General features: G+C 41.2%; 1 protein-coding gene across 1 annotated transcript; it reads left to right on the top strand.

The window, feature by feature from the left end:
• The first annotated feature begins 5,627 nt into the window (after positions 1-5,627).
• On the top strand, positions 5,628-6,748 carry LOC143626192 (uncharacterized). Its single transcript, XM_077096339.1, has 2 exons — positions 5,628-6,091; positions 6,169-6,748. Exons 1-2 carry the CDS (start codon positions 5,628-5,630, stop codon positions 6,746-6,748), a joined length of 1,044 nt encoding a protein of 347 aa, XP_076952454.1.
• The last annotated feature ends 5,491 nt before the right edge of the window (positions 6,749-12,239 follow it).

The following is a 12,239-nucleotide window of genomic DNA, read 5'->3' as shown; positions in this document are numbered from 1 at the left end:
GGTCAAGATCAAATCGAGTAGGATTTAGGTAATTGGTGAAGAATGTGGCCATGATCAAATCGAGTAGGATTAATGTAATTAGTGGTTTGGGTGTTTTATATAATATAACTTAGATATTAATGACCTATACTTGTAATCATGTATTTTGTTATCAACAACTAATTAGGGTATTTTGTATTAACTTAAGTACCAATCTAGTAATTATGTCTGTTAAATATAATGATATATGATCACTAGTTAACTGCAAAGTTGTTACTTTGATCAATGTGTGCGCATATGTATGATTAATGTGGGTGTGATTATATCTTTATTTATGTATGCTTGTTTTTGTGTATATGAATTTGTAAAATTGTGTACATATGCAATGACGAAGTTTCATTAGGGCCAGGGGTGGCCCCGGCCCCCTCTGTTTTTTTGCGCAGTAGTGTAAATGTGTCCGTTTTTCTTCCGAAAATTTAATATGTAGTGTAAACTTACTCGTTTTCGCTCGAAAATTTAAGCCCGACCTCCCTATTTTTTTCGCGGTAGTGTAAATGTATCCGTTTTTTGCCCGAAAATTTAATACGTAGTGTAAACTTACTCGTTTTCGCCCGAAAATTTGAGCCCTACCTCCCTATTTTATTTCACAGTAGTGTAAATGTATCCGTTTTTCGCCCGAAAATTTAATATGTAGTGTAAACTTACTCGTTTTCACCCGAAAACTCCCTATTTTTTTCGCAGTAGTGTAAATGTATCAGTTTTTTTGCCTGAAAGTTTTATACGTAGTTTAAATTTACCCGTTTTCAGCCAAAAATTTGAGTCGTCCCCTCGTTTATGATTTTTTAAATACATTTTGAGCCCCCCCCCCCCCCGCTCGAGTCCAAGCTTCGCCATTGTACATATGTATGCTTATATGTATTTATTTTTTTGTATGCATAATTAGATGTATGTGAGGCTGTATTAAGGAGTCAAGTGTTTTGTTTGATTTTATTAGGTGTATGTATAATTAGTATGCATATGTTGATTGTGTTTGACTCTATATAACAACAAACTAATTAGTCAAGGAATCAAGTGCTTGCAACGTGTGTATGTGTATTTATGCAGGGCATAATAGCCTTTTTATGTATGATTGTCTTTGTATATATGTATGTATGGTTGTTTGTGTATGTATACCTGTGTGTGCTATACTAAGTGTTTTACTAGGTTTTTATATACTAAGTGTCTATATACTAAATGTTTTATGCACTGTCTTTTGTTGTATTAACACTTAATTATACATACACACAATTTGTATAAGCCAGTGTGCAGGGGCATGAGTGTCATTTCACATTAGTGTATGTATCTGTGTATGTGTTTTGCATGCATTTGAATGTATCTTTATGTAGCCAAGTCAAACATTGTGTTCAATAGGTTAATGTTGTGCAAATATTAGGAAAGTTAACTGTGTGTTTTTGACCTATGGTTCTTTGATTTGCAAAGTCACAATTTAATTTAGGAAAGTCAAAACATTTTGTTCAATTAGATAATGTTGTGCAAAGATTAGGAAAGTCAAACTGTGTGTTTTTATTTAGAGTTCTTTGATTTGCAAAGTCATAGTTTGACTTAGGAAAGTCAACAGGTGATGATTGTTTATGTTAAGTTTATTGTATGATTATCTGTGCATATCCATGTGAATATGCATGCATCAGAGTATGGGTGTAGTGTGTGCATATCTTTGTATGTGTATGTATATTGTCAAGCTAAAATTTTGATTTCGTGTCAATTTAGTTAGTCTTATATAAATAATCAGTTTAGATAATCAAAATTATGATGGTTTATGTTAAATAGATTGTGATAAGCAAATTACAATAACAACCAATGGATCATAGATAGTCAAACATAAAAAGTTAACATTCGGTTGGTTGAAAATGTTGGAGGAAAAATATTTTAATAGATTGAGGGTTCATAGGGTTGCAAGTTGCAAGGGTATAATGGTCTTTTCGTAGAAAAACAAATTTTGGGTTCACAATAGGCTGATTGCAAAAAAGGACCACCACATGGTTCATATACACGAAATGATCACCACGGGGTTGAAAGCGTTTTGGGTTTCATCACATAGACCATAAATGCATTTAACTCTTAAATTAATATGTGTGTTGTGCATGGTGTAGATCAGGCAAAAAATATGTACGGATTAGTTTTGGTGACTTGTACATATTTTAAAAACTTAAAGTTGAAACGACGATAAGCAAGTTACCTGGTTAAGTAAACGTGTCTAAAGTTATAAGTTTCAGAGCCGTATGATAACTTAATTAAGATTATGGGGTTGTCTGATAACTCTATTGAAATTCAAGGTAGAAACGTAATTAAGGTATAGGGGGTGCAAGTGTAAGGTTAAAAAGTTCGGGAGTTGTATGACAACTCTATTTAAGTTCATGGGTCGTATGATAATTCTATTGACGTTAAGGGTATAAACATAATTAAGATGTAAAGGGTGTAAGTATAAAATCATCAATAAAGACTAAAACCCAACAATGAATAACATTAAAAATAAGTTGTGAATTAGAACTCTAGACCTTCTTTTGAATTGAATGTATGACGGATAAAAATGTTATACATGTCGATTATGCGTATTCGAGTTTGTTTATAGTTGTTTTGCGTGAGTAGGTTCGTGTGAACGAACAAGTTTATATACGGATTTGTGAGCCACATTCTGGAAAGAAATCCTTTGTTTTATCTTAATTTTATTTTTTTTTTCTCACGAAGAGTTATGTTAGAAAAAGAAAAAGAAAAATATATGTTTACTTTGTTAATGATATTGATATCTCTATCATGTATATTTATAGACAAATTAATAATAATTTTTTTCATCTTACATGTAATCATTAGTTGATCATTAATAGTTTTACCTACAATAAATCTAACTTTAAAAATACTTGATTGGGTTTTTTTTATTAATAGATGAAATCAAACGTGTAAGAAAATCTTTTGAAATATTTTCATATCATTAAACCCGAATATGTCGGATTCCTAAAGGTCAAACACCATACTATTGCTTAGGTTTGTAGCTCACAAACCTTTTTTTATGTTGATTTCACATAAATGGTTCACAAACATTTTATGTTGATTCCACAAATAGAATGGGCCCATTCGATAAAAAAATCACAAATGTTAGAGGGCGACTAGCCCTAATAATATATTAAGGTGTTAAAAATATTGCATTTTGAAGTGGTAAAGGTTTAGCTGTTTAGGTCTTGTTATGGACAAATGTATAAATTTAGAAGTAGGATTAAAAATAAATGTATCAACTGAATTTACCATTGTAGATGACTCATGCGGCTAATATCTACACATATTTAGGTGAGAGTTGTGTTTCGGTTGAACATGATCCAAACCTAATTTGACCTGACTCATGCGGCTAATAAGATATATATCTTTAGGTGAAATTAACATTTCGGTTGAACATGATGTAAACATAATTTGACCAAACTTGTTTCAACCAATTTCTCCCTTTTTTTTTCAACTTAGGTGAGACCATATATATCCAAATTATACTAAGCTATTATAACTTAGAAAAGTTACATTTTTAACGGTCAAATCATTTGTTTTTTAAGTTTTATTAGTTGGGGGATCCTTTAACGTTAAATATTACACATAAGTTTAAAAGATGATGTCGGTGTCACAGTTCAATTTTTGAATATTTTATTAGTTTTATTTTTGTGTGTTTTTAAAGATGTTTTTTTTTTATTTCCTTTTGTTTTAAACATGTTATGAATATATTTTTAAGTTTAGTTTTAATACCATTACGAATCTAACCAATATCAATAGAATTTGCGTTGACTTATCAGCACAACTATAGAGGTAGGGTACCAAAAAGACCCAAATACCCTTAAGTACACTCGCGGGTTATAGAGGGGCTCCTCACATAACACCCGCGGGACATATGGATCACCCGCATATCACGGTAGAGGAAGAACGTCCTCGTACCACACGCAGAAGCATCCTGGCACCCTCAGAAGTCATCCGCAGGACATGACATTTGCCCGCCAGAATGACCATAAGGCAATGCCAATGGGACAGTTGTCACCAATCAGCTATCTTCTAGAAGAATGACCACGATTGTTACTTGAAGAATACGTGACCTACCAGCCAATGAGCAAAGGACACCTGGCCAGGTTGTTATAGCCGTGCACATGGCCAGGGTGCAATCCGTCCTATTATTGGGCGACGCGTGTCCAGGTTGTAGCTCAACCTATCACAAGAGGACACACGTCCAGGCTGTTATTGAGATCTTCTAGAAGAGGACAGTTGGCCCAATCATCTTCCTACATCCTTCGGCTATAAATACCTCGTCAAACCATATGAGGTACACATTCATTCACTCACAATCATTCTGACTACACTTAGTCTGTTTGCTTCAGTACTTTCTCCTTTACAAACGTTACTAATTCTCACGCCGGAGGGTGGTTACAGGAAGACCCCCCCTCTTGTCCTTCCTATAACGAGACTCACGGTGTCTGTTTTGCAGGTTCCGGTCACTGGACTTTGGGAAGTTATACTCATACCGTGTTAGTAGTTATCCGTATTTTACCCTGTGGACTTATTGGATCCAGGACCCATACTCGGGGATCAGATCCGTGTTTCTTCATTGGCGCCATCCGTTTTAGTGTTAGAACTGCATAATTTTTTCTTCGTTGGTTTTTCGATTCGTTTAAAGTATGAGCAAACTTCCTGAGGGGCCGACGGGAACTCCTGCACAAACATCACGTGTCATTAATACTGAAGCACCTGAGGGTTTTGCTTCCAGTATATTTGCACGAAGAACAGCTCCGGGTTCACGAGCCACCGAGACAACACCAGGTGGTCATACCCTTGAGCGTGTTGTTGCTCCAACTGGACCAACTCCTCCTGAGTTAGGTCATGTTACGGCTACAGAAGGTTCTAATCTTGGGGACCTTGGACGAATCTTGAGAGATACTCGCCAAACTCGTTCTGTATTAGATCTGGAAGATGATTCCGGCGATTCTAATATGGTGAGATCTCACCGTCATAATTCCAGACCCGACGGACAATTGTCCCCGGATAAATGGCTGCAGGCTCAACAAGATAGCCTGAGAGCGGAATACGAGCGTTGGGTGCGAAATGCACACCTCCACGCTCGTGCTCTGACTTACGAAGAATCTCCTCGGAGATCTCTTTCTCCTCCTCCAACGGTGAGGGGAAGTCAGATCCGCTACAGTCAGCAAACCGAATAAGAATTTGTTGAACCACGAAGGTTACGCCCTCGTCCTCGCATGGACATGCGGATGCCTTCTTACTTTGATGCATATGATAGTTACGACTCGACTTATCATCCGGGGGACTACAGTTTCTACACGGGTGATAGCATAATGAGTTTGAGGGCAAGAAGCAGTCGTCCGCATGACGTCGTTCGCCATACCGTGTATCACATCGATGCTGAGGAAGATTTCACCAAGCCATACCGTCCGACAGCCTTTGCCGAGAAGTCAAAATTTATAGCTAGTATTGCGACAGCACCCTTCCCTGTCAATGCTAAGATACCTACAACGGTGGGTAGATACAATGGCATGACTGATCCAAGCGATCATCTGCAAAACTTCGTAGCGGTAGGTGGTGTGAGTCGATAGACGCTCCCCTATTGGTGCCATATGTTCGCAGCGAGGGAATGGTTCGAGAAACTCCCTGATGGTCAGATCTATAGTTGGGATGATCTAGTGAAGAAGTTCTCACAACAGTTTAGCCAACAAAAGAAGCACACGCGTGACCAATCAGAGATTCTGGATGTTATCCGCCGGGATAATGAATCCATTGAAGATTTTATCGCCAGGTTCAATGACGAAAGTTTGAACATTGGTGGGATAAGCAAAGATATGCTTCGTGGTGCCTTTTGTAAGAATGTCAAGTGTGACGAGTTGATCCGTACACTTACTGGTAAAGATGGAATGCCGAAGGAATGGGACGATCTTATGACTGCGGCGAAGTTATTTGCCAATTCCGAAAAAACATTGGGGAACAACAGTTCAAGACAAAAGTTCAAAGTGGAGTTCCAAAACCCGCGACCCAATAAGCAGGCAAAGGGACCGACCTGTCAAGACTTCAGCCGAATACGGAGGTATCAAATCCGTTTGACGCAAGGTCCCTCATCGGAAATAAGAACAAAACAAGACCCTCAAATCAAGGTCCTCACAGGTGGACTCCTCTTTCAAAAACTCCCGCTGAAATTCTCACCACAGAGAACGTGAACTTCCGGAAGCCACAACCACTCACAAGGAGGTCGTTCCTTGATACCAAGAAACATTGTTCGTTCCATAATGACATCGTTCATAACACGAACGAATGTAATGCTTTAAAGAGCGAAATTGAGTTGGCTGTGAAGTCCGGGAAACTTGGACACCTAGTGAAAGATGGAAAGCCCGGGACTGGTAAAGCTCCCATACGGGACAACCAGGGCCAATCCAAAAAGCAAGTCAAGGACTTGAACGTCCACATGATCCAGGACGGACATAAGGTGGGAGGAAAGAGGAGAGAGACTGATGAAGAGGAATGGAAAAACGAGCCAATAATTTTTCCACGAGTCAAAGGAGGTCCCAGTAACAAGAACCCCTTAATTATCACTGCTGTTTTTGGTCATTATCGTTCTCAATATGTCTTCTTTGACACTGGAAGTACATCGGACATCATGTACAAACAGTGCTTTGAACAACTGGATGACGAAGATAAAGAAAGGTTAAAGCCCATTCATTCTCCGGTATCTGGATTTGGAGGATAAATAATGCATCCGCGTGGAGTGATTTCCTTCACGGTTACCCTGAGTGATGGAGTTCGCTCAAGGACTGAGGAAGTTGAGTTCTTAGTCCTGCCTGCAACGTCGAAACATGACATCATCCTTGGACGAGAAGCCATTGGTGACTTCAACGCTCATCCGTCCACAACTCATGGTGCGGTAGGGGTTCCAACCCGCACCGGCGTAGCGATAATCCATGTCAATAGACATTGCTTTGCAACTGAAAGCTCAAAACCTAGCAAGATTCCGAAACAATCTTAGCGAACTGAACCGAAAAAATGGGTTTTGAACAAGAAGTTTTCTGATCAGACTATCACAATTGGACCTGCTATCTCTGAGATAGTAAGAACTTTCTTGAAATAGTTGCTATAAAAAAACATCGATGTCTTCGCATGGCAACCTGCGGACATGACCGGTGTCCCGCGGAGCATTGCGGAGCACAAATTGAGGGTAAACCCTATGTTTACACCAATTGTTCAAAAACAACGTAAGATGGGTTCGGAACAAACAAAGGCAATGAATGAGCAAGTTCAAGACCTCTTACAGGCTGGAATCATCCGACCAATTCAATATCAGACCTGGGTCGCCAATCTGGTTATTGTTCCCAAAAGCAATGGAACATGGCAGATGTGTATAGATTTCAAATACCTAAACAAGGCATGTCCCAAGGACTGTTATCCATTGCCTGAAATAGACCTAAAGGTCGATGCTGTGGCACCGTTTAAACTCAAATGCTTCTTGGATGCCTACAAAGGCTACCATCAGATCCGCATGGCTGCGGGTGATGAAGATAAAATAGCATTTCGTACCGATCAAGGCACATTTTATTACAAAATGATGCCTTTTGAACTAAAGAATGCGGGAGCCACATATCAAAGATTAATGGACTTAGCGTTTAAAGGTCAAATTGGTTGAAATTTGGAGGTTTATATGGATGATCTTGTGATCAAAAGTGTTGAGGAAGATCAGATGCTAAGGGATATCGAAGAGACATTCGAAACCTTAAAAAGCATCAACATGAAGCAGAATCCAGCTAAATGTTCGTTCGGGATGGAGGAAGGAAAGTTCCTCGGTGTAATTGTCACAGGTGCGGGCTTCAAAGCTAACCTAGAAAAAGTTCAAGCTGTAGCCCGCAAGCCTTCTCCCTCCTCCCTCAAGGAAGTTCAGACACTCAATGGTCGATTGGTTGCTTTAAATCGTTTCTTAGCGAATCATGCAGCCAAGTCTTATCCTTTTGTCTCAACACTAAGAAACTGCCTCAAGAAAGCACAATTCAGATGGACCGCGGAAGCGGAACAGGCTTTTTTGGAGGTTAAAAATGTTTGATGGAATTACCTACGCTGACAGCACCTCATGCGGGAGAACCTTTAACGATGTACTTGTCAGCATCAGACATTGCTAACGATGTACTTGTCAGCAGAGGCAAAATATTCAATGTTAGAGAAACTTGTCTTAGCATTGGTCTATGCTGCCCGACGCCTCCGCAGATACTTCCAAGGGCATCCTATCAATGTTTTGACCGGATACAAGCTCCAGAACGTCCTCAGCAAGCCGGAACTGTCTGGGCGATTGGCCAAATGGGCCTTCGAGCTAGGCGAACACGCGATAGAATACAAAACTAGACCAGCAATTAAAGGACAGGTGTTAGCGGACTTTGTCACCGAAGTCCCGCAACACAAAGAGAAGGAATGTTTGATTGAGCAACAACCCTAAGCGCCTCCGGAACTAGGACAGATTTGGTCTTTGTTCACGGATAGGGCTTCAAGCAGTGAGGGATCTGGCACAAGCTTCAGGCTAGTCAATCCCGAAGGCCATGAGTTTACATACGCCATAAAGTTAGACTTCAAGAGTACTAACAATGAGGCAGAGTATGAAGCTTTCTTGGCGGGTTTACAGATAGCCAAAAAGCTTGGGGTTAAACATTTGGAAGCCCGCGTGGATTCCATGTTGATTGCGGGGCAGATCAACAGCACATATGAAGCAAAGAATGACATCATGGCTTCATATGTGTCACAGGCGAAAGATTTGATGCTTAAATTCTCCTCATGCAAGGTCATCCACATAAAAAAAAGTGAAAACAAATCAGCAGATGCTCTTAGTAAATTGCTTCAACAAATTTCGAACACTTCGCCAAAGACATCCGCATTGAAATAGTGGACCGCCCGTCTGTTCCCCAACACCAAGTTTTAGTGATCCAAACAGGAGTGGAGTCCTGGAAGACACCCATTACAACATACTTGTCATCCGGAGCCCTCCCAGAAGGAAAAGCCGTGGCCCAGAAGATAAAGCACAAAGTCTTGAACTATCAGATACATGATGGTGTTCTATACCGACGTTCCTTCCTCGGACCACTACTTAGTTGTGTGGATGCCGAGGACACGAACTATCTAATCAGAGAAGTTCATGAAGGCATATGGGGTCTTCACGCTGGCCCGCGTATGGTCGTAGCAAAGTTAATGAACGCCGGATACTATTGGCCAGGAATGCATCTGGATGTTGTGCACGAAATCAGAAAGTGTGATTCATGCCAGCGTCATGCTCCTAACACGCTACGACCAAATAATGAGCTCGTTCCAGTCACTTAAGCTTGGCCGTTCTAGAAATGGGCTATCGACATAATGGGACCTTTCCCTGAAGCTCCTGGACGCGTTAAATTTTTTATAGTAGCTATCGACTACTTCACGAAGTGGGTGGAAGCTAAACCGGTTGCTTCCACAACAGCAACAAGTGTTAAGAAATTCCTGTGGGAATTCATAATCTACCGGTTTGGTCTTCCTCTGGAACTCGTTAGCGATAACGGAACTCGGTTCGCGGACAGTGGGCTACAAGAATGGCTAAAAGAATTACACATTTCTCAAATCTTCACCTCTGTAGCCCACCCGCAATTAAATGGTCAGGTTGAGAGAACCAATCGGACCATCAAAGAAGGAATGAAAGCAAGGTTAGGGACTAAACGGACGGGTTGGGTTGGGTTGATGAATTGCCCCATGTACTATGGGCCTTCCGCACCCAAAAGAATTCCAGCAATTCTGAGACCCCCTTTAGTCTAACCTACGGCATAGAGGCCATGATTCCGGCCGAGATTGGGATTCCATCCACCAGAGTTCTTTTGATCGATGATAATGATCATGAACTCCGGATGAACCTTAACCTCCTCGAGGAAAGGAGAGAACTAGCATCGATCCACGATCACAATTACAAACGCCAATTGCAAAAATATTATAACTCGCGGGTCCAAAGATGTGGGTTCGATGCAGGAGACTTTGTCTTCCGCAACAATGAAGCCTCCGGGAAAGAGCCTCCGGGCAATTTGGCCCCAACTTGGGAAGGACTTTATAGAATTCAGAAAGTTTTATCTAAAGGTGCCTATAAGTTAGAAAAGTTGGATGGGACTGAGATCCCTGGAACTTGGAATGGGGCCCAACTAAAGAAATGTTATATGTAATATGTTTTTTTTGGCCTGCGTGCCTAATTAGATAGTCACAAGCTATGTACTTTCATTTTGTGTAATTCGGCTTATGCCTTGTTTATGGAAATTATCGCTTAAGTCATTTACGACTTGTTTTACTATGTAATCTTTTATTAGCATACAAAGAAGATCCTACAAACACTTATATTATGAAAATAAAACAAAGTGTACCGGATGCAACAAAGAAACTTCTTTATTCATGCAAAAGAGATTACAACAAAGATCAATTACAAAGAAAAAGAAAAAATCTATCTATAACGCGACGTTATCATGTCCCGCATCCTGATCTCCCGCATCATCATCATCCTCTTCATCTTCTCCGTCAAGGTCAAGGAGAACTTTTAGTTGCTCCATGCTATCCTCCTTGTTCGCAAGTTCGGATATCTGCTCCGCCAAAGAAAACTTCAAAGAATCAAAATCCTTTGTTTTTTGTTTGAGGACGACAACAGTATCCTGGCCAGCCAAAATGTATTCCTCAGGAAGCCTGGAAGTTGAACCAAACTGATAACCTTCTTGAAAACCCAGTTGGCGACCAACTTGCTTGGAAGCTTTCAGAAGGACAGCTACACAGTTCCCAAGTTCATCACTCGCCCGGACATCGGCGATGACCTGTTAGAATAAATACATATAAGTAACTTCAAACACTGAGATGATTTACAATAAAGAAAAGATACATACCTTGGGAATCCCTTCTGCTAACAGCCACTTTTTGTCCGCCTTAGCCCGGACAAGATCCATCTTGTGGCCAGCACACTCTAAGGCCTGATCTCGGTTCTTGGCATTAAGATCCGACAAATGCTTGTCCTTGGCCGCCGATTCAGCTCGTAGAGCCTCCACTAATTTGGCTTGTTCATCCAATTGTTTTTGGAGAACAGTCCTGGCTTCCTCGGCGGCGGATCGAGCAACCTTCTCCGCCTCCAGAGCCTGGCAGTTTTCCCGAGTCTCATTTATAGCTTTAAGAGCTTCCTCCTTGGCATCGGATGCGGAGGCCGCCAGATCATCCCACTCTTCATTCATCGCCAACCAGTCCCATGTTATTTCCTGAATGGTGGAAATAGTATTCGCCAAATGATAAGAATTGGAGTTCAGTAATTCTTGGCGAATACTACGGCGACGCCACTCCCTCTCAGCGGGAGGAAGACTCTCCCACAGATATTCAAAGCATAAGTCCACGTCGCGAAATGTCGAATCTCGACGTAGAGACCAACGCGGACGATGTAGGGTAGGGTCTTCCTCTTGAGGAGCTGGAGAAGTCTGAGGAGCATGGGGAAACATGCTCACACCTCCTTGATCTTTAAAATGATGAACATTATCAGAAGGTGACATACTGACATGATCAGTATTGACAGCCTCCTTGTCCTTTAAGGGAGAGTCGTCCGCCACGACAATTGGCTCCTCGGCAGTATTAGTTGGTGGCGGCGGAAGAGGAGTTGAGCTCTTTAAACCCGAAGCACCTTCAGTAAGGTCATCCAGGTCTACTGAATAACATTAGCAGTTGGTCAGAAATATATTCAATTCATAACAGTCAACAAGTGTGAGAAGCAGTTAACTTACCCAAGGAAGCGTCTTCCGCGTCAAGTTGGTTAAGGCGTGCCCCCAAGGCAGCAGGCTTTGCTTTCTTGGACTTCTTTTTTGGAGCAGCCTTGGCTGGGTTAGCCTTGCGCTTCCTAGCCACTTTGGAGACACCCGCATCACCTGCTTGATAAGTGTCCTCTGGGATGACATCATCAGGCGCATTGCCCTCCGTAGCAGTGTTAACATCGTCGTGACCCGCTGACTGATTGGTAGTGTGGCTCTTTGGCGGGTGAGACCTGCAGTTGAGTCCACAACGTTGTTAGCATCAGCCGAAAAACTTCCTCCGCAGAGTGATGACTCTTCGCTGGATGAAAAGAGTACAATCACTCCGCTGGAAGTAATATAAGTCACGGGTCGGGGTTGTAAAATGCCCTTACCTTTCTGGATGCATTCTTTAACATATTCCTCACCTTGGGCGTACATCGCCTCAGA

This window comes from Bidens hawaiensis, unplaced genomic scaffold, assembly GCF_021521415.1.
Source record: "Bidens hawaiensis isolate Kalapana, Puna unplaced genomic scaffold, B.hawaiensis_p1.1 tig00004283_1, whole genome shotgun sequence".
Taxonomy (NCBI): domain Eukaryota; kingdom Viridiplantae; phylum Streptophyta; class Magnoliopsida; order Asterales; family Asteraceae; genus Bidens; species Bidens hawaiensis.
This window is presented reverse-complemented; position numbering and strand designations above follow the sequence as displayed.

Bases quoted from the DNA above. Each gene is read 5' to 3' on its own strand.
- LOC143626192 (XM_077096339.1), top strand. From the start codon at position 5,628: ATGTTCGCAGCGAGGGAATGGTTCGAGAAACTCCCTGATGGTCAGATC. The intron at 6,092-6,168 runs GTATCAAATCCG...AGGTCCTCACAG, and splicing joins GACTTCAGCCGAATACGGAG to GTGGACTCCTCTTTCAAAAA.